Genomic DNA, 23,460 nt, shown 5'->3' on the forward strand with positions numbered 1-23,460 from the left:
AATTGAAGTGGTAAAGAAAATAAATTGTATTAACTCTTTTAAAGAATATTAAAATTATTGCATGCCTAAAAATGCATGTTACTGTATCTCTATACTTGTATTCATTGAAACTTTATTAATTGTAAATGAATGTTTAAAAAAAATTAATTTGTTATTATTAATGTATCTAGTACAAGGCCATTATATATTTATTTATATATTTATTTATCCTACTTTATTTCATGAGGAATAAGGTAACTGCAATGCTGACATATCTTTAAGTCCACAGAGATTAATCAAAGATGTTGATAAAAGCATTACAGTACTGTACCTTGAACAAGAGAAAATGACATTACTTTTGGACTGTAAAATATAACAATAGAAGATATTTTATACTCAAATACTGTAATACCCTATAAATTGTATGACAGTTTTGATAAAGTATATTGGTTGTACTGTATAAAAAAAATCGTCTAATGTAATTAAGAACATCATGCTTTTACTTGGTGTTCTAGGCAGAAAATGGTTGTATCACTACTGTACAGTAGTTATTGTAGCCTGCAGATTTCAGTGATTAGCTTGGTCAAATTCTAACCTTATACTTACAGTTAATACTGTCTGTTATAGTAGCTCTACTGTACAGAATTTTACAATTCTTTGTAATTTGCATCATTATATGATATGGGGAAAAAAAAGCATACTTGCACATTTCATATGCACAATGTCAGTTTATTTGATTAAGAGGACCAATTATTTAATTGGACATTTTGTTTATCTGTTGATTCCTTTGATGACGAAAGCTCTGTCCACACTATCAAGATATGTCGATGTGCCTATATATGGGCATGATGATGTCATACTACATCCAATTATGGGCATATATTATCACATTTATTTGTTGCATAAAATTTGATAAGGTGGATAGCGCTTACACATTATGTTTGACAAAACCAAAACTTTGTTGTTTTAACATTTTATTAAATTGATACTGATACCGATTTTTTAATGCTGCTTATCGATACTTACGACAATATACCAGGATTTACGAAGAAATACAAATCGTACCGATCGTCTTGAACGCCAGCTAGGCTCTGCACTACATTCAGATTCTGATTCATCTCGGGGCCTAGCTTTAAAGGCAGTCGTAGAAGTGAAGGTACAGTAATGTAATCTAATCATATGTACAGTGAATCGACTTGTAGTTTTCAATTACAGAAAGTCTTTTACATTTCTAGTCAAGTCATCAATAGTTCATTATTTCCTATTTTGTATGTTTTCATTTGGTTTTTGTGTTTTATTTTGTTTTCAATTTGGCTGGCTATCAATATTTCATCAATATCATACATGTGTAAGGTGATTTAAAGCATGCTTTCAATTTGGTTATCTATTATGTTTTTTATGCATTAAGGTCAAAAAGAATGTTATTATAATGGTCCGAAATTATTATAATATTTTTCTATGTCATACAGTATTTGGCAAAGACAAGCCAAACTAGTCACTCGTTGCAAAAATTGATATTTAATACAGGGTTATAAGATGAATAAGAGAGTATAAAATGGTAAAAGAATCATAAAGTTTATGATTTCGGGCATTTCTCAGGCAGAATCCATCACCAAATTGTTGTTTTAACATTGAAAATGAGGAAAATAACAGCATTATATATATACTGTATATCATCATGATGTATCATGATATACAGTATATATAAAGGTTAGTTTAGTGCAGTAAAATAGATTTCAAAAATAAATTTGAGCATGTTTTGGCCATTATCTCTGAAACAGGATTGCGACGAGTGACTCGTTTGGCTTGTTTTTGCCACATATGTTAATTTCTATATTAGGATTTTAAAATAATTCATGCCACCATCAGCATCATCATCAACTTTATAATTAATATAATTACAGGTATGTTATCTTAAGCAGCATCATCATCGTCTCATCGTCTTTATCATCATCATTACCTTCATCGTCATCATCATTGTCATTGTAATTACACTTTTATACCACTATCATCATAATCATTATTGTCATGGCATCATCATTTTCATCATACTAATTTGGTTCAACCGAGTTTTGCATGGCTATTTTCAGTTTTATTCCTTCAATTATAATATTATGAAGGGGTCCCAAGTTGAAACTCCATTCGCAGGAGATTTTGTCAGGAACATTTGGCCACCTGCAAATACAACGCGTGTTACGTTATAGCCAATACGCAACTAGTTATAATATCAAATACTTGACATTCAGTGATCAAACAGACAGTTAAATTGCTACTGTAGCTCTTGCTTTCATTTTTATTTTACACAATGTAAATTAATACAATGAAATTACATAAATTCTGGAATCAACTACAGTACTCTGACGGTGTACAGTAGGCCTAATCTAATATTCATTTATTTACACTTAGACCTACATCAATATCATTAATTATGTTGTACATCAATTTACACTTCTTTTCTGGCATCTGTTAGTTTATTGTATTCAATAGTAGTTGCTTTTTTGCCCCTGATTAGAGCAGAATTTGGATGCAGTTCATGGCAGTCTAGCAAGTCTGTGAACATAAAAATAAGAAAAATATTATTTCCAAATGTATGTATATAATCTAATTTATTTTATTCTCGTTAAAGTATCGATAGACTTGTCTAGGTGTACATAGCTCAATTGACTTCATCAAAAACCTTAACTGAGGTCTAGATCTAAGGTATTTTAAGGACGGTAGGCCTCGCCTAGGCCCTAGAGTAGTACATTAAAAACTGGCTCGAAAAGTTTAAGGCCTGACTAGGCTTAGGTGGGCTAGCGATGAGCACAGGCCTCTACAACCATCCATTTCCAAGTCACAAAAATGAATAACATATGGTTTTATCCCAATCACATAAAAATGTTCAAAAAGAAGTCAACATACCTTTAAATATCTTTAGACGTCGGCCTTATTACTACAACATTACTATAACAACATTGACCTCCATGCTTTCAAACAGTATACTTTGCTGAGTTGAGTTCGTTGACCTCGATGGTGCGCCACCAGTGGCTAACATACTTCTTGTGAATTAAAAGCTCATTAATTTCTGCGTTTCTTCGCTGAAGCCATATTTTTACTTCTTATTTTCGACTATCAATTTATAATTATGTGATTATTTTCATGAAACAGCTCGATAAAATTAACTTTATGCAAAAAGTTAGCAGTAGGTTTGTTGTACAGGTCAAAGGGTGTGTTATTGCGGGCGTCGCAAGTATGGGCACATCAATGTATATTTTGATTCTGCGTTTTCAGCAGCTACCGTAATTAATTGCAAATGCATTATAAGCAGTGATGGTAGGGAGTGGAATAAACTTATTTGTGATGTTTACGATTGTTTTTAACATCATGAATCATGTTTTTGCCTAGGCCTAGGCTAGAGCTGATCTTCAAAATTAAATATTTCAAAAATTTACGGGAGAATCTTTTTCATGCGGTAGAAAAACGTAGGCTTACAGTAGCCTAGTAGTTCGTCGCTAAAAGCGGTAGACTACCGCAAGTAGCGGTAGACTTGGGACCTCTGTTGAGACCAAGAAATTGTTTTATGGCTATACGGTATTTACACTTCCTTGTACTGTACTGTGCTCGTTATGTAAGCTTATTTAAATTTAGTAAAAGTATTTTCCTTCTATGCTGCAAATCACCCTTTTATCCTTACTATTCTCTTATGGTAGATTCATTGTCATAAATGTTCTTACTTCCTTATTTTCAGTAAATTTGACATAGATTTAAACTGACTTAAATATATTCATTAATTATTTATTAAATTAAATGAAAAACTGTGCAGAGGAAATAAATTAATTGTGGATTCAATAGAAGGGGAAAAAAACCAAAGTGAAACTGTCAACCTTATATAATATCACTTTATCATATTTTGAAAACCCTCTTTAAATTTATGTTTGATTTATTTTATAATAGTTTTTTTTTAAATTTCATACAATGCTTTTTCTATGCTTATTACTGTATATTTAATATGTCTTCTATAAATTTACCATAAAATATTTGATTTATATTATATTATAAATTTATCTTCTTTATATGACCTGGTTTTTATTGAGCTATAAAAAAAAAACATTTTTTATCATTATGCACTGAAACGAAGTACTGTAAATATTGTTTTTCTTCTATCACATTAAAATCAACATCAGATGATATCTAAAACTATACTGTATTTTGTTATTTCCTTGTAAATAGGACAACAAAATCGCAAGTCTGGAACAGAGGCTAAGGGATCAAGAAGAGGAGCTTAGTCGGTACCGCACTAGCCACTCACTAAGCTCAGATGATGCTGGAAATTTCTCCCGAGAGGCAGAAGAGTTCAAGGGTCAGGCTAGGCATTTCAAGATTAAGGTGATTAGCATAATGTGTTCTGCTTACAAGTGTGGAATATATTTAGAAAAGATTTAATGAATAGTTGCAAAGGAAGATTTGCTCATAAATTATGGTTTAGAATGTTTCTTTATTACAAGTTTTAAAATAATATGTAGGTAATTATTATAAATTATAGTAATATAAAAGTATAATAATTATAATTTGATATACTACTTTAGTTTTATAGTTTTTTAGTGGTGCTTTATCTCATGAACAATTAATAGTACAGTATCTTGTTTTGGCTTCCTTTTATATCAAATTGTAGTGTCCACTTACTGCAATCAACTGCAATGTAGTGCATAGCCTCATTTATTATTTTCATCTTTATTGATTTAATACTTAGTTGATAGAAATGTAAATTTCAATGGAAAAGGTTAAATCATTTAGAGAAGACATTCGCTCTGATGACATCAATGACCTCTCAAACCTTGAAGACGCGACAAAACAATTACGATTCAATTAACCCTTTCGTGTAAAGTTGTTTAGATTAGATATAGCACTGGTGTTGGTTTGTTCAAATGGTTAAGCCTAAAGCCATTAGAGGTTTTCCCATTAAAGATAGTGTCAGTTATATTACCCAGCCATAAGACACTTCAATATGGTCCCAGTCTACTTCGTGAATACTTAACTGGACAAATTGCCTATTCTCTCTCAAACATGAGAACACCCCTCGAAAAATAATAGAACAGTCGTCCCATTTTGTCACTTGATGAAGAACCCGATTATTCTTGCAATTTATGTTTTAAATGTAAATGCTGCCCCTGATTCTGATATTCGCTTTATGTGATCCTTTTTCTAACTACTGTACCTGTCAGGGAATGTGTGAGGCTGAACATGCTTTTAAATAGGTTGTCCCTTGACTGGGCGACACCTAGCCAATGCAAACCAAGATGTAATAAAAACCTGTTATTCTTACAAATTTGCAGGTATTCATACATACTGTATGGCTGTGTCGGTTAGCTTCCCAGTCACAAAAGTACAAGTTCATTCTCCAAAATTGTCAATTGGGGATACAAAGAATTTAATGTATTGCCCTTAATGTTTAAAAAATTGAATGTTTTGTCATTTGATTTGTGTTGTAGATTGATAAGATGAAAGTTGAAATGACAAAAAAAGACTCTGAAATCCAAGGCTTACAGACCCGTCTTGATACCCTGAACCACCAGGACCAAGACAGCCAGGCTCACATCCAGCTCCTCAAAGAATCACTATCTGCAAAGGAACAACGCATCGTCATTATGCAAGCTGATGTAAGTAACTACCTGGTACAGTACTTGGTATTTGCCATTTCAGGACAGGAATATAAGGCTGTCATTGACTGATGGCAGCGGTTGGGTGCAGCGTTTGCGGTTCTGCTACTCAACCTTGTGGGGGTTCAATCTCTCGCTGTGAATTTCACTTGAGTCCTTGGGCAAGGCACTACTTATCTAAGGTTGTCTCCACCCAGCTGGGAATACATGTGAGTGAGTACTTGGTGAGTTCAAACAAAATGCACTGTTTATTGCTACAACATTATGGAGTTTCCCCAGCGACCTGAGTATTTGTTCCATGTGCTTGATCCAGTAACTGGGGGTAGTAATGTCAAGCTGCATAGAGGTCTCTACATGAATTCTATAAGTCACCATAATCATTATTATTGATAAACAGTTGACTAAAACCTTCGTCGATTTACTCATTTGAGATAGAGACCGACTGGTGCTTTACAAGTTGAGTTGATTTGATTTATTTCGAAATTCTCACAACTAAACAGAGTACAAAATTAAATAAATTAAACAACAATAAGAGAATTTCAGGATAACCCTTTAAGAATTTCTGCTTGTTTCCGAAGGGGTCCCATTACAATAATAATAATAAACGCAACAATGACATATAACAAAAAGAAAGCCATAGCCTGAAATAAGCAACAATGCAAACAAATACCATACTGAAAAATTTAAACAATTAGCTTGGAATGAGAATTCTAAATAATTAATAATTTACACTTTAATGTTTATTGAATTGTGTTGAATGTTAGATGTAAGTAGTTAACAGTAAATACATGAATACATAGTAAGTATTTGTAAATAATGAGAAATTATAGTAACAGTGCTTGAAGATGTAGGCTTTTTAGTTTAAGTACCAAAATGCCTGTTTGTTATTGTCCCAGCATTTTTGTATATTGTTTGTTTATTCATGATGTATTGAATTTGGTTTAATTTTGTAGGATTGCTCTGTAGAAGCACTTATACCACCCAAAATTCATAAACAGTGAACAGGTGCTCTCAATCTGCATCAAGCATGAATGCTTATGATTTCATCCTTGTATCTAATCACAGCATTGTAATGGGTAATTGGCTCCATAGGAGCCTTCCTGTCTTCTCAGTGTCATTCTGTATCGACAGAATTTTACATGAACTTGCATCTTTAAAAAGAATGTGAATGCTTGGTCACACATGAAGCGCGCAATAAATAATAATGGTTTACGATGTGTGATCAAATGATGCATGAATGGTGTGAAATCGCAGCAAAAAAACAGACATCAACATCTGATTTATTTATCTGTTTGATGGTTCTTCCTGAAGGGTGTCGTTTACATTACTCTATGCAATAGAACTGACATTTTATACTAATGTGACATGTTCGAGGAAAAACCAGAGTTATGTGTTATAATATAAGAAATGTCTGCAATTATGTTGACTTCTGCATGTAAACCTTTGGGCTAATTTGCTGTCAAAATTGCCAAAGTTTTCTATCCTGCTTTTAACAAATCTTGAATCTGGTCCATAATACAAGCCCGGCCCTCTTGTTCTAGTTTTTAAATATTTCCTGCCGGAGACACTGAATCATTAGCCTAAATGTTAACCACAATTTATCATTACATTAAGACAGGATTAAGTATAGCCACTGTGTTATGCCATAAGCGTATTACCATTGCATTAAGATGAGATTAAGAACTTTCAATGTCATTTAGGATCATCCACAGACATAAACACATACTTTTCATCTAATTAAGCTAATGATCTAGATAGGAGTCTACGATTATACTATTGAGATTAGATTGTCTATGTCTCTGTACAGGCATCACAGGCAATGCATAACACATAGTTCTTTATTTACCAATGATATGAATTCGCATTGGTTCACATTATCAATGGAGTAAAAAGACACTGTATTGTAAGTATAGCCATCAGTAACGTACCTATAACATGAATGTAATTGATGTTCTTCAATCCAAGTATAATCATGAGGTTTGAGTGGTTTTATGTTATAAAAATCCATCATTGGATCATTCTGCCTCCAGAGTTAACCTATTTTTTCCTACTTCGATACACTAGTGTACCTCTATCAAATACCTAATATTTTGTCTCTCCATCTCAATTTTTATGTCTTCCTATATTTCTTATTCTGACGTTCACACTTTTAATTAATAAAGGAACATTATTTGAAATGTCAAGATACTTATTTTTCAAATCTGTTTAAATCCTTTCTTAATCAATATTTCTTTGCCAGATTGAGGCATTACGAGGACGACTTGAGGAGAAAGAGTCTTTGATCCAACAGAAGAATGACCAGCTCTCCAACATGTCAACTGACAAGAATAAACATTCAAACGAAGTTGCGGAGTTACGGGAGATGGTCGACATCAAAGATCGAAAGACAAATGTACTTCAGAGGAAGGCAAGTATCATAACACTTGCAATTTCTCATCATTTTTTTGTCTTTCTTTTTTCTTGTAATTATATATTTTTCATAAGCATTCTAAACTTTGACCTTCCCGACCACTCCTAACCTCCCCTCCCATCTTCATTTTTCTGGGATTTGAACACCCATTTGCTCATATATGGTTATGAATGAAAGCAATTTATTTTTTTACCTTTATAGCATGACCCATACTACCTCCTCCCCACAACTGTCTGAAAAAATATGTCCTCTTCACTAAATATTACATTTAATCGTGATCATTTTTTTAACCATATTTTTAGAGGATGACCCATGCTTCCAGTTTATTTCACAAGGTCAGCTGATAATCAGGGGCCCTCTTAAATGTACAGTATGAAACAATATGATGTTCTATAAACCAAGTCTTCTTGAAATACCTAAGTAGTGGAGATGTTAGCTCTAAGAAAATCCAATTCTTATCGTCCAGTCAAACTGCAAAATGGACACCATTAAGCTTTCAGCAATCAAGAAAAATCTCCTTGCAGTAGAAACCATTCCAGCCATAAACAATTCCAAAAACACACTTATTTTCCTTATATTATTGATTTTCTTTCTCATGAAAGTATAAAATTGAAGCATACAAATTTGGGACAAGGATTGACAATAGCAATTATAACCACTGTCTTAAGTGACCATATCTTTCACAAGTCAAATATGCCCATGATGCTCTACTCATCATGTTACTTAGGTTGTGGACTTGTTTTTAGTCATGAGAAGAAAATAATTTCCCTTGACAGGAATTGAACTTTGGGCCCTGTAATTTGAAAAGCAACTATTTAACCTACTAATCACTACAGCATAAAGTTAGAACTGCCATCACTCATTGGTGCTGTAAATAGAAAAAAAAATACATTCATACTAACTAGTACATTAATTATTACATAATTCATTTCCAGCCTTGTACGCATTCTTACTCATGGGTTTAAAACGCCAATGTAGGTAATTTGTCTTGCAAAAGTAATGTGTAGAACTTGGAGTCTGAATCCACCAAATAATAATAAAATCATAATGGTACATTATTGGCTGGAATATAAGGAGCAGAAGTCTTAGCAAACAGGAAATGAGATAACAAACACAAAAATGTTAATTCCAAATGCCATTCATGCAAAGATACTTGGACATGAACTAAATTATTTAATGCATTTTGTACTGTAACATCAGAGTAATCGTCTACAGCCTACATCTCTGAATGGTTCATGGTTCTATGATAATGTTCCGCTAAAATTCATTTCCTAATTGTTCCTTTCTGAATCTAAAATATAATATTTTATTCATGGTCTTTTGAGACCAAGTAAATTTAGTATCATGGCACAGAGTTCAGGGACTTGAATTATGCTTAATATATTGATTTAATTTACCTCATAATGGTCATTTTCATTTTTTGTTTTCATTTCATATACTTACTATTCATTGAATCTATACAAAGCATTTTTAAAATAGCTACCAAATATTTATGTAATGCATAATATTTTTCAGATTACTTTACAGTTTGTGTAATATGTCGATTCACATACTACAAAACCAGATGAATAGATTTATGCATAATTTATCATAATCAGATCATAACTTTTTGAAATTATCAAATTTATTTATAGTTATACCATACATAAATTGTAAAAACGTTATGTAGTTATGAAAACATTTTTTGTACAGTTTTAATTAAATTATGCATAATATATTATATAATCATTTGTTTTATTAATCAAATGATTATAGTATGTGCAATCATTAGAGTATGTTATAATCAATTTATAAGTGTCATTTAATTTTTATTCATTTTCATATTTATTTTTTATTCATTCATAATCATTCCATTTTAAAATTTGTTTTAAGCTTTTGCATTGCCATCCTTAATAATCACACTAATGACATTTAATGTTTTATGTATTAAACATAATCTTCTGTTCTCATAAATTCTGGTTGTTTTTAACTTTTGCACAACTTTTATTCTTGTATTACTAAGACTTACATTGGAGTGGCTAATTCTCTTTTGGTACAGTTTATACCTTTAGAGTACTACTGCTGTCTCCTTTGGAAGTTCTGGCAAATAGGGATATATTATTAATGTTCTTTACTATTACCATCATCAATAATTATTATTGTTATCAATTTGGTCACTAGTTTCATACATAGCTATTGTTTTTTTTAGCCATATTATCATCATCATCATCATAATCATTATTATTATTTTTATCATTTTTGTCATATGTTCTTCATCTAAAAGAACATCATCGGTCTTCATCATCATAGTCGTCATAATCATTTAATATTTCATCATCATTACCATATCATTATACTTGAGTATCTTTCAAGAGCATACATTTCAGCCAATTTCAAGGTATAATAAATTGATTAATATAAAAATGATCTTTATAGTCAAATCAAACTAGTGGAGGGTTCGTGCCTTGATCAGTTTGTATTGAGAAATTTAACCAGAACCATGAATTCACTACCAACGCCTACACTTTCATCATCAAAAAACATAACATACCCAACCTTGGGTATTCCCATTTATGCATTTCCCAAATGAACACAAAAATGTACTTAAAAGGAAGTGAGAAAAGTGGATGTGTACCCATAAACCCTTGAAATAGAGATGGAGCTATTCTCTGGCAATGGAAAAAGTGATGTTAATATTATTTCAGTATTGCATGATAGTTTAGAATACTTAAAATGAACACATCATAACCTCTGACCTCTATGTTCAAACCCCAATAGCTGGCTGACTACACGAATGCATTGGAACTTAAAGATGGCAAACTAGAGTTCCTCCTGATAAAGGTGACCTTTGACCTTGTCTTGTCATAGTGATATGCTTTTGATTTGCATTATGATACATGTTACTTCTCATTTAAGTTGTCCCATTGCTGGAATATGTTCTCTAAGACATTTTGTTTTTCTGTCTTTGTTAATGGGCTTGTCTTGAATGAAATCGTTTCTCTCTTTGCTTTTGTACCTGCATCCATTAATGAATACGGACTAATTAATGCTCGTTATGTTTCGTTAATTAACTCTTTTGAACTTCATTACAGATCTTAATTACTTATTGAAAAAATACCGCCACAGTTCATTGACTAACCGTTGACGTTGAAGCAACACTTGTGCATTGATATTTATTGAAAACATTTCTTTATCGTTCTGATTTTTATTAAAATATAAAAATGTGAAAACATTTGAAAGGATATGAGATGAAATGGCTTGTGTATATTACTATATTATAATCTTAACAGTATCATTACAGTATATCCTCATGTTTATGTGATTGTATAGCCAACATTGGTTGAATTTACTGCTAGGGTGTTGTCTAAACTATATAATATTGTTGATATTTATCTATCTGTATATCTAATAACTACCCAGTCCGTGTTTTTATGAGTATGTTAACAGCATAGAATGTTTTCACTTTCATGTTTAACTGCTATTCTTCATCTATTGAATTGATTATCATCTTTTATCGATATTGGTTCTCATTGGTCAATAATTAATCAATAATATTTCATTATGAAACTGATTGGTTATATTTTGTGGCAAACAGTATTACCAGTCTGCTATTTTGATCATGTTTGCTGGTGTAATAACAATTGAATTTAATATCAATATATTATTTATATCAGTGAAGTGATGACTTGTTTTTATTGTACATTAATGTAAAAATATAATATACCAAAGTCCATCAAATGCATTCTCAAGTGAGTGAAGATTGTATTGTCAGAGACAATTGATTTCCTGTAACCAAGTTTCCAAAGTATACAGCAAGGCCTTAGGAATGTAATGGATACATCGCCTATCTATCAATTCTACTTTTCCAGCAGTTATGACCATTTAATATTGAAGCACCAGAAATAATCAGTGATTCTCTCATAAAAAAATTTAAAAGATGATGATGAAGAGGATGAATTACAATTCTACAATTAGAAGGCAGTAGTCCCAAGTCAGAAAAAAACCATTATGGAAGATCTAGTTAAATGAGCTTGCTGTTATGCATGGGCATACCCATGACCAGGAGACATAAACAAGACAATTGATAAATACAGTAGCAAACATGTATATAATGAATTTGCGGGAGATGGGCTAGTTTCCGGGCGGATTTTGCTTCCTTGCGGGAGTGTGGGAGGCTGTCTGGATTTCCAGGAAGACTCCTGCAACTTGCAGTAGACTTGCGACCCCTGAAATGGTGTTGATGAAAATTGATGGTGATGTAATGGTGATGAAGCTTTCTTCACACTTAGGGTTTTTTTTTATTATAACAGATTGACAACCTAACAGAACAGTTGAATGAGAAAGAAATGGAGAATAGTGCTATCAAATCGAAGTTAAGCTCATTACAAGCAGACCAGACATCGACAGACAGCGCTGTCACCAGTCTAGAGGAAGCTCTGGCAGAGAAGGAAAGGATGATTGTGCGACTAAAGGATCAGCGATCTCGAGAGGACAATGATCGAACAGAAGAGGTGCAGCATTATCAGAATCAACTGAAGGAATCGAAAGCAAGACTTGAGTCTCTTGAGAAAGAGTTGGCAGATAAAGAAGTAAGTATTGGTTACTTTCTGTACTTAAAATAACTAAGGCCTCAACTTGATAAGTCTATGTTTCTATTATATGATGCTATGCTATAAAGTAATAAAACAATAATACATCTAATGCCTCAAAGTGCTGATGATGCTAAATCAGGAAAGTTTATTAACACTATATTTCCATATCAGACAACATCCAACTTTGTGCATAAGAAATGTTGTTTTTAAAGGTGAGTCTTTGTTGTGCTTTAAATAATTCAGAAGGGTGCGAGTGCTCCAGTTCTGGTTTAATGCTCTGTCCACACTATCAAATTTTATGAGACAAAATATTGTGATGTATTTGGGTGTAATGTGACATCGGCATGCCCATATATGGACATCACTCAAATTTATTACATGAAATATGATAGTATGAACAGAGCTTCAAAGGGGCAGGGCCAGTTGAAGGAAGACTCTGCAGCGTAGGTTTTGATTTTAGGTTGTTGGAATTTAATGCATTTTGTGGAGTTACTGTGTGAACAGGCTAGTGAAAATCAGCTATATAGATTATCAGGAGTGATGCCGTGATGAACCTTAGATGAAGTCAAGGAACGAGCAGCAATGGGTGGAAGTTGTAATGCGCTTTGAGTGACATACTGTTATGCTCCCTCAATTTTGGCTGCTGTATTTATTGCAATATTGCTTTCATCATACGATTTCTGTACATATTCTAGGTATATTAATGTTTAATATATCACGTAAGGCAACATGCTTTACAATGTAAGAAGGGACAAAAATCTCATAGAAAAAAGCCAAAATGTGGAACAACAATTGTTTTAAATCCAACCAGCTGTCTGGAATACAAGTGATTAATTTAACAAATTCTAGACAATCGCAATTGAGCAATTGTCTGCTTGACTATGCTTTTAAGAGTGACGTCAAATGCAGCTGAATGGGCATTCAACATCGTCTTCGCATCTTACAAGTAAAAATAGCCTTCAATTAGTCAAACTGTCTGATTTAAGTGAAGTCGTTAAGGTCATTTCAAAATCAATATGCAATAGAGATTCTCTGTATTTGTACTCTCAGAAATGTTTAAAGAAATTATTTTAATTAAATCTAAGATGTCGCTGATACAGAAATGTTAATTAGACCAAAAAAACAAACATTCTTCTTGTTATGCCTTGAATTCTAAGACCACACAACCAAAGGCCTGTCTCTTATACACATCTAGATGGTGGGTGTGGGGGACCTCGCCTTTTTTATACCTTGTTGAAAACAGTGCAGAAACTTTGGTGGAAATGCAGTCATTCTTATAAATACTAAGGTTTCTAGGTCTGGCATGGGACTGCATTATTTGATTCAAAACAATAAAAAAACAAAGGTAGTCAAATGAAAGATGTACTGATAGTCAAATAAAACTTCAGATTATTTTTAATTCAGATTATCCTTTTTTATATAGATAATTCATTGTATATTTATGTATTGGCAATTATATGAATATATATATATCTTTAAAAAAAATTAGTAAATGTTAATTTCATGAATAATTTTGTAAGTATCCATAATTATGAAAGTAAGTGTATATTAATTTGTTGGAAATTACAATATGTATGTATGTTACTGTACTGGAAAAATGTATGTTAATGCGATTTAAATTTTTAGAAAATGTTAATGTAATTTTACTTAGCCGTCAAAGATTCTCAAATTTAATATTTGTTAATTAGGAATTGTGCTGTAAGTTAATGAAGTTACACATGGTATGATGTGAACCATGGCTCTGTATAAGGTCATTATACTACTGCTGTAATCTGCATTGATTAACCTGCAACAACACTCGTCACAACCTGTGGAAGCCATGTTATGTTATGGGTCATGTGCGGATGAAACATACCAATAAGCAGTGATGTAAACTACTGTATTTGAAAAAAGTATAGGGTATAACCCTAATATATACGGTTTGATTGAAATCAAAATAATTTGCTTTGTATTTTGTTGAAGACAGGTCTTGTATATTACTCTACCTTACCATCTTTTTTTACCTCACATAGTCTTGTTTCAAACTATTTGCTTTGTTCTTTTCTTTTCTTTGTTTTAACCCCAAGAATATGCCAAACAGCAAACTTAATCACTTTTTTAAGTGGCATGTCCCTTCACTAGACAAACATACATGCAAGATGTATTTACATGATAAACTAAGTCTCATTATGAGGCTTAGGGAGTGGAGTTGCTTTGGTCACATGAGAAAAAAAATCAGGAATTAAAATTAGGACCCTGGGATTGGAAGGCAAGCAACTTAACCACCAAGCTATTCAACTCCACTCTTAGTTGCCATGGAGATATCTTGCAGCGGTGGCTCCTATAAATCCAATGGGGCAATACATATTCAATACAATAAGTGCATCTGTATGTAATTTATTGCCTTGCATATCTGTGATGGCGATTTGACCTAGGCCTATAAGTAGTTTGTCTCCTTTAATTCATATAGAGTACCACAGTCGTGTCGTCATGACGCCAGGTGGCTCTCTCTGTTGCCAACCAGACGTTGGTTACCGTTCATTACGCCTGAATGCCTGTAGGCTCTGGAATAGGCATCTTAAAATCTAATATTTTACCATCAAAATTTACTAAAAACACAAAGCTCGCATTATATTAGTTATCGAACACACATTTAATCATCAATTAAAATTTGCAAAGAAAAACTAAGATACACCATCTTAATAATTACGTTAGAAATTGGGATCAGTGGTTTGTCATTGGAGAAAATGATATCTGGTTGAACTCATTTTGCAATGATAGCAACGGAGTAGTATCACGTGATATCGTGACGTAACTGTAGTATTCTATAATATATTTCCTGTCATATTGAATGAAGTGATTGTAAGTAAATTTGCATCAGGCTTTCCTTTGTTATTGAATATAAGCATATGATCATGTCAACAACATTATTATTGTTAATATGTCTTATTGAATAAAGTGATTTTATTATATACTCAGTAATGTGGAATGTGAACTAAGTATATTATTTGCAACAGGCTGTCTTTTGTTACTGAATGTAAGCATATGATGTCAATGATATCATTAATAATATAATAATAATAATAATCCAATAATCATGGTACCAAGTTATTATTAGATATCCTACCAGTTTACTACTGTTTGTATTGATTGCATTGCCCTTCAGAATGGATATTGAACTGTTGGTTATGTGTACATGACATTTATATTGCTTGTGGTTGCCAAGTTATTACTGAGTTCATCCATATTTTACAGTAATTTTCCACTTTAAGTTGTATTCTTAAAGGCTAGCTTAATGGATGTGAAATTCTATCAACAATAGTATCTACTATTTGATATTTGCTTGTGTTGTTGTTTTCCTGATGAATTCTGCGGTTGTTGATAATTTCAATAAAGTTGATTGATTGGTTGTTGCCAGGTTATTAATAAATTAATCTCAATTTCATATACATTTTCTTTTTTAAGGCAAGCCTGATGAATGTTAAGGAGCATGCATCTTCAATGGTGTCTACTAGTTTAAAGAAAGATTCGAAAATAACCACATTAGAAATCAACCTAGCTCAGAAGACAGAGGAACTTATACAACTTGAAAGTGAACTAGAAAAGGTAATTTTTCCTCCTTTGTCACCAATACAAGTAGATCGATATAAAAATTGGTGTTTATTAATTTGAGTGAATATTTCAAATTGTTATTTACCAGTTGTAAGAAGCATATCTGGCTTTCACATCACTTTTATTTCTTACTGTAACAAAAGAAGTTAACATAGTTTTGTTTATATAACTAATAAGTGAATTATAGTGAGTTCAGTTCTTTTGTATTATATCTAATAATCATCACTATCATGTTTTTTTATAAGACTTGACCACAGTATGAATTTCCTATATACTGCCCTCTATTGTTTATCTAGCAAACTGCTCTGTAGGTCTACAACCCTGATCTATATCTGAATTCCCTGAATAATATAGATGGAGAATGTTTGATGTTAAGTTTACTAAAATTAATTTCCATTGTAAATTCATGGTAAAATATAATGTAACATTTTGTTAATGTACTCAAGTTGTGTAAGACATTTTAATCTGTATTCACATATTGATCAACAATCATTCTTTATGAAACTCGTCAAAATTGATTGACTTCACTTATATCTCAATGTGTTTTTAATTTTAATTAATTGTTATATTTACAAACTATATATCCTATTCACAAATTATAAATATAAAATCAATCTGAGAAAATTTTATAATTTGCTACTACTAGCTGGAAGGAACTTTACAAGTGGTAAGTTTTAAATCCAAACAAACACAATAAAATAAATTTAATATTTTTGTCTTTTGCTCAATATTTCTTTCTTTAAAAGTATCTCCTTTTCATCATTCATTTATAAAGCATTCATTATTTGTTTGGTTTATCTGTTTCTTCACATATCATGCCATTTTTGCATAGACATGGATTCATCCTCACTTGTTTTGTATGCCAACTTATTAACTTATCTGCTCTTCAATTAACAAATTTATATTTGATTTTGACATTTCAATATTATATGCAAAGAATATTCAGGTTAATAAAGAATTTATTTTGATTTATTTTCTTTATCAGAATATATACATATGTAATATGTTATATATAATGTAACTATATAATTGTGATTATTGTTATATTTTTTCCATTGTAATTAAAACCATGAGTTTTACTACCATTTTAATTATTATTTTTGATATTATAATTGTTATTATTATTATTATTAATATCATTCACTATTTGCTTTGTCTCTACTTCCACTCTCTCTACTACTTTTATTAGAAACAATTTCTTGATATAAGGGGCTTTATCTCTGGTCTTCGGCAATACTTATTCCAAGTAAATTTTAGGCAAGGGTCATTAGGGCTTATTACCATACCAAGTAGATTTAGGAGGACAGAGTGAATCATACTTCTGGTCATTGTCCGAGAGGGAGACTTAATATCTCTGGGGCCTATTACCAGGACAAGCCTGAGACAGGGTGTCTCCACTGTACTTGTGGTCACCAAATGTGTATTTAGGTCAGAAGAAGGGAGACTTAAACCTCTGGGCCATTTAAGCTTATTACCAGGCTAGTCTGAGGCAGGGAGACTTGCACTAGGACTTATTACAAGGTTAGTCCAAGCCTACTAGAGTTTATTACCAATTTTTTCAGTTTCTTTTCTATTTTTTCTTTCCTTTGTTTTCTTTTCTGTTCTTGGGGGTTGAGTGAATGAAACCCATTTTAAAGAATGTGTTTTAGAGGTAATGGAATATACCGTATATCACTTCAGTATTAGTTTATATGCATGATACTTTATCTGCTTTATTATAATGTAAGCGGCATTGAGAATGATGTCAATATAAAGAATGTGTCATTAGTTAATTTAGGTTTCCATTTCAATTTTGCATTCTAATCAATTCTCTAACTGATGTGTAATTTCTGCATATTGCCTTTTTGCCAAATGCCAGAAATTACGCAAGCTTCACCGGGTAAGTCTCTAGGCTTCGATAATGCCAAGTTTACTGCTATTAACAAGCGCCCTCTACAGCATCGTGAAACGTTTCGTCTATGAACATCTACTCTGCTTTTGGTGTACATATAGCACTGCCTTTTCTGAATTGTAGCGTGGATTTGTTTGGCTTAATATGCACATAAATGACATGGAAATCTGTGGCGTGATGGATGCTGCCAGGCTTTAAATCCATGCTTTATAGGTTCAATCTTAAAAGTTGGTAGCATTTCTTTACACTCAAAAACAACTTTATTGCAAAAGGATCTTAATGTGACGGTTTATACAGTCAAACTATAACATGTATTAAATACTAAAAGGATTTCAACAAAATTCTAAATTCTATTTTAAGCTAATTTGGAGTGTGCTTATGAAGAATAATTTTTATTATTAATGTTTAAAATCTTTTCTAATCATTACTAATTTTAAGCTTTGTCCACACTGTTGTATGCCCATATATAGTCATGATGTGCCTATATATGGTCATGATCTGATGTCATCATGACCATATATAGTCATGTCCCATGTTTTTGTCCAAAAAAAATGTGATAGTCTTGACAGTGGCTTCAAAGACACAAATTTGATATGATAATCACATGTGCCATATATGGGCATGATGATATCATACCACACCCATATATGGCCACAATGATGTCATACCATATCCTATCTATGGGCAAATCATATATTTATCATAGAAAATGTGACAGTGTGGCTACAACTTTAGAACCCATTTAATTCATTGGGAGCACTGTTTACATTTTCTGTCATAGTTATATCAATTTAAACTCTATTTAAGACCAATAATTTCTGTTTTTAAATCTTAAATTCTGTTGTTATGTTTGTGTTTTTAGTACATTCATCTGTATTTTGTTTTTCTGACTGATAATTTGTCAACTCATTTATTTGAGCATTCATGTATACTTTGATGTTTTCATGCATTTATGTTTTGTCAGTTCATAACTGTGTTCTCAATATTCAAATATAATTATATTTCAAACAAGTTCAAAACTGTTATGCTAATTGTGTAATAACATTTAAATTCATATTAAATTGCTTGATTAATAATCTGGATTTGTCAAATTTGAACTTGTTAAAATATGTGAATCAGTCAGGTTTTTTTTAGTCCATTTTGTTGTTTGTGTACACTGAAAACTCACAATACAACACATCTAGTTTTCAAACACACAGGTTGCATCCTTCTAATAGTATTTATTATAGACTTGGAATTATGTTTATCACTGCATCTGAATAGTGTGAGTATGACACAGATGAAAACTGGCACAGTTCTCCTACCACCTACACTGGCTCTGTAATTTTGAATATTTCCACAATCTCCCATTCGGTCACACCTCACTGATAGTATCAACTCATACTCATAACTCATTTTATTGCAATCGTATAACAGATTAGATAATACAAAATAAGACGCAAAAAGACATTCATCAATAAAGAAACAAAAAACCAGCCGATTAAAATTAAGAATATCATTATCATTATATATACAAAAATTATCAGTCATCCAAAATTACTATTTACAAAAATTTTATAAAATCCTAATCCCAAGAACAGGCAATTTCTAAATGTCAAAAATTCATTAATATAATTAAAACTTATCATTATTTATAAAAATTTATAAAAAATATAATTTTAATTCAGAATTAAAATCACAAGTCTATTAAATCTACTATTGCTTCAAATTCTCTGTATGCTCTATTTTCTTTGAGTTATTACATTTTTTTTTGTTTACACAAGTTGATTTATGACAAAATTCTTGTTTCATAGATTAAAGATAGTCGTGATCGCGATGACCGGCAAAAGGCTAAAATGTATGAGGAGCAGATTGCAAACCACCGCGAGGAGTATAAGAAAACACAAGTGGAGGTAGATCGTTTGCTTGCTGTTATCAAAGAGATGGAATCTGAGAAAAATGGCAAGGATGTGAGAATCTCGGAATTAGACTTGTAAGTTGGGTTTGGGACATAAGTTTATATAATACGTTTATATCATCATCTTCATTGTCATCATTATAATTCCTCCACCATAATTCTCAGTTACTACCAACATCAGCATTATCGTCTTCTTCACCATCTTAATCATCAGCATCATCGTCATCATCATTATCACCACCACCATCATCATCACAACCATCATCATCAATCATCATCATCAACATCTTCATTATCACCATCATCAACATCTTCATTATCACCATCATCTCTATCATCTTAATATTGACTGAGAGAGGTTATGTTTCTGCTTGTTGTGCTGAAGTTCCTGGTTCAAACCCAACCAGCGTCATATTATAATTAGAGTCAGATCGCTCTGACTCTGCCGGATGAAAAGGAAAACTTTATTTTCATTTGTTTTATTATATATAATTGTGCCTGTCATTCTTCCATTCTTCTTTAACACGTTCTTTTCTTTATGGTAAGCAGCACAGAGACATCAGGGTGAGTGAATATCATCAGCCTTACTCCTCACAAAACTATTGGAGGAACATATGAATACATTGAAATAAAAAAGTGTTTGGAATAAATTTTTACCAATAGTTTTTTAAACTTGAATGGCAAGTTACATCTATTAAATTGTACTAGACAAACTGCCAATGAATGAGGGATACAACACTTTGCTTCAGCACTTTTTCAAGCAAGAAGCGTTATATATGTTTTTCTTACTATACGTTAAATATATAGTAATTTTTTCTTGTATTTTAATAGTATATATTTTGGTTGTACAGTATTCTAGTTATCAACTATACCATTGGATGTTGTTCCAGTATGTTTATTTTAGTGATTGTATTAATATTGTTTTTAATGTGCTAACCTAAATATGTTTACTGTATTTAAGAATTGATCAGTTCACTTGCAACTGCCTTTCTCTTGTTTGTTTTTCCCAACCCTCTCTTTTCTGAATTCCTCAACTTTCCCTGCCCCTCTTTTCCCAACTTTCCTCTTTTACACCACTTCCCAACCAAAATGTTAATAGATTATGTTAGTTATTTAATGTCAACCTAAATTTACTAATTATTATTGCATGGTGATTCAATGCTAGTTTATTTATGCATCTTTTCATCACATGACTAAAATAGTTATGTGACAGTACATGGCAATAATCACCTGATCTCTACCAATTAATATGAACTGAATGTCATTACCTCTTTTAACTTGCTGATTATATATTGTTAAACGCCCAAATCTATTCCTCTCCATCTTCCTACTTGGCCATTTACCAATAATATTTTTATCAAGAAAGGTTGAAGTATATAAACAAATAAATTCATTTCATCTCTTGCCAAAGAGCAACAACATATGGCTTTAAACCTTAACCTAAATATTTTCTGTACAAAGTAATTTTCTGTAAAGTTTGTCATTAGTATATCGCTTTGAATGTGATATTGTTGTTCAGTGGCATAGGCTTATACCTGAGTCAGTACCCTATCTTCCATAAATGTCAGTTGTTATATTTTATCAGTTGTAATACAGTAGTAATTTTTTTTATTATTTGTATTCGATTTCAGATAACATTTTTTAATGTCTAACCTACCATTTTACTGTATTTTTAAAGTGTATTAACATTTTGGAGTACTGCACTGTCTTTAAATCATTACTCACATTGTTATAATGTTTACTTTCCCTGTTAATTAGATACCTTTCATCTTTGTTTTACTTTGGTTAGATTTTCTGACAACTATTATAAGTTTTGATGCGTGTGTGCATCAGGAAATGTTGTAGGAATGATGTTTTTCCCTACCTGACGTTTTACACTGAGTACTCATTATATTCCCAAATACACCTGTCACTAAGAACTAGCTCAGTCTACTGGTTATGACACCAGGCTAGTTACCTGGAAGTCGTTGGTTTGATTCCCACCCGAAATCATTTGCAAATTTTTCTGCAAATATTTGTGAACGTACTGCGTATTCACTACGACAACACGTCAAGTAGGGCAAAGCATCACTCCTATAAAACGATTATGGGATTAGAAAGTGCAGGGATACTGTAAGCCCAATATCACTGATTTCATTCATTATTTATTTCGCTGTTAAATGTCGGGTACTCGCTGCATCCGATGACCTTCGACACGATTCTACAGAGAACGGAACACCACGACGCGCACACAACATATTATTTTTAATGAGGATAAGTTCAGACTGCCACTGACTATCAGTAGACAGCATCGTGTTGTCTAGTTCTCATAGAGAGCAGAGTTGGAGTCGTATGACTGTCGTATAATGCAGTGAGGACCCGGCTTTTGCCATCTCATCTCAATCCAAGATTACATGGAAAGGTCAAAGGTCAAATGCTATCAAGCTCTCAACCTAAACTTATAAAAACATCATAATAGAATTTCATATACTGTAAATTTGGAAATTCATTGTATATTTTATATTATTTAAACATTTTGTTAATAATTATTAACTGATATCTTACAGGCAATTAAGTGATTTAAATCGCAAGTACAATGCGATGAAGCGAGACCAGCAGATGCAGAAGAAAAAGAGCGCGCAGTTGCTAGAGGCAGCAAGGAAACGGGAAGGAGAACTTACCAGTGATTCCCAAGAACTACAGGTAAAGGATGGTTGGGTGTCACATGACTAGCTTTGTAGGTCATGTGATCAGAATGTGTTATCATTTTATGAGATATAAAAGTAAATCCTTGCCGAGCCACTAGGCCTCACTTTACTGCAGTTTATCCTGAGTTTCTGTAGCATGAGGCGGAAGAGAATGAATGATATTGCCCCTGGGTAGGACGTTAGTCCACCGCAGGTTACTCCCAGTAATTTGCAGCTGCCCAGTAATACAGCTGGGTAGACTAAGGCTATGTTCACACACACGGCGTAAGGCTGGCTTAAGCATGGCGTAGCGTACGCCTCTGTGTGTGAACTAGGCAGTGGCGTTGTTAAAGCCACTCACTACGCCACGTCCTTGGCGTTATTAACGCTACCTGCAGACCCCAGATTAGCTAACGCCACTGAGCTAACGCCAGTGATGCTTGAATGGTTTTACCTCATTTCAAGAGATTGACCAATCATGATTGCAATATTAGCTACTTTGGTCTCTTTTCTGTGCTCTCTATAAATGAAATGGTAAAGGGGTTCTTTTTCTATTACATTTTACTTAGTTATAATGTATATGATTTGTTGATTGTGTTTTGTAAGATATTTTAACATATTTAGACTGTCTATTAAAACCTGCAACACCAACAATGCTAGCTGAAAAATCAAAGCAAAATTGTTCATTTAAAATACAATAATCATATAAGTTCACTTCGAACAATTCACAGATTTAAAAGTTTTACTGATGCACTGTTAATTTTACTACAGTTAAGAACCCGTACATTATTTAAAACTTAAAACTATTCCCCCATAGGC

The 23,460-nt window shown here is 32.3% G+C and overlaps 1 protein-coding gene across 1 annotated transcript in view; it reads left to right on the plus strand.

The window, feature by feature from the left end:
• The window catches only part of LOC117115538 (ELKS/Rab6-interacting/CAST family member 1-like), a 77,597-nt gene that overhangs the window by 14,625 nt on the left and 39,512 nt on the right, over window positions 1-23,460 (plus strand). The window contains exons 3-13 of the mRNA XM_033259378.1: window positions 1,019-1,135; window positions 4,189-4,344; window positions 5,448-5,615; window positions 7,855-8,022; window positions 10,783-10,845; window positions 12,315-12,593; window positions 16,041-16,181; window positions 16,834-16,854; window positions 19,872-20,050; window positions 20,525-20,539; window positions 22,522-22,674. Of these exons, the coding sequence (XP_033115269.1) occupies window positions 1,019-1,135; window positions 4,189-4,344; window positions 5,448-5,615; window positions 7,855-8,022; window positions 10,783-10,845; window positions 12,315-12,593; window positions 16,041-16,181; window positions 16,834-16,854; window positions 19,872-20,050; window positions 20,525-20,539; window positions 22,522-22,674 (1,460 nt within the window). The remainder of the gene's footprint in view (window positions 1-1,018; window positions 1,136-4,188; window positions 4,345-5,447; window positions 5,616-7,854; window positions 8,023-10,782; window positions 10,846-12,314; window positions 12,594-16,040; window positions 16,182-16,833; window positions 16,855-19,871; window positions 20,051-20,524; window positions 20,540-22,521; window positions 22,675-23,460) is intronic.

Source organism: Anneissia japonica, unplaced genomic scaffold (genome assembly GCF_011630105.1).
Source record: "Anneissia japonica isolate Jap-2015-1 unplaced genomic scaffold, ASM1163010v1 scaffold287854_len485379_cov200, whole genome shotgun sequence".
In the NCBI taxonomy this organism is placed as follows: Eukaryota; Metazoa; Echinodermata; class Crinoidea; order Comatulida; family Comatulidae; genus Anneissia; species Anneissia japonica.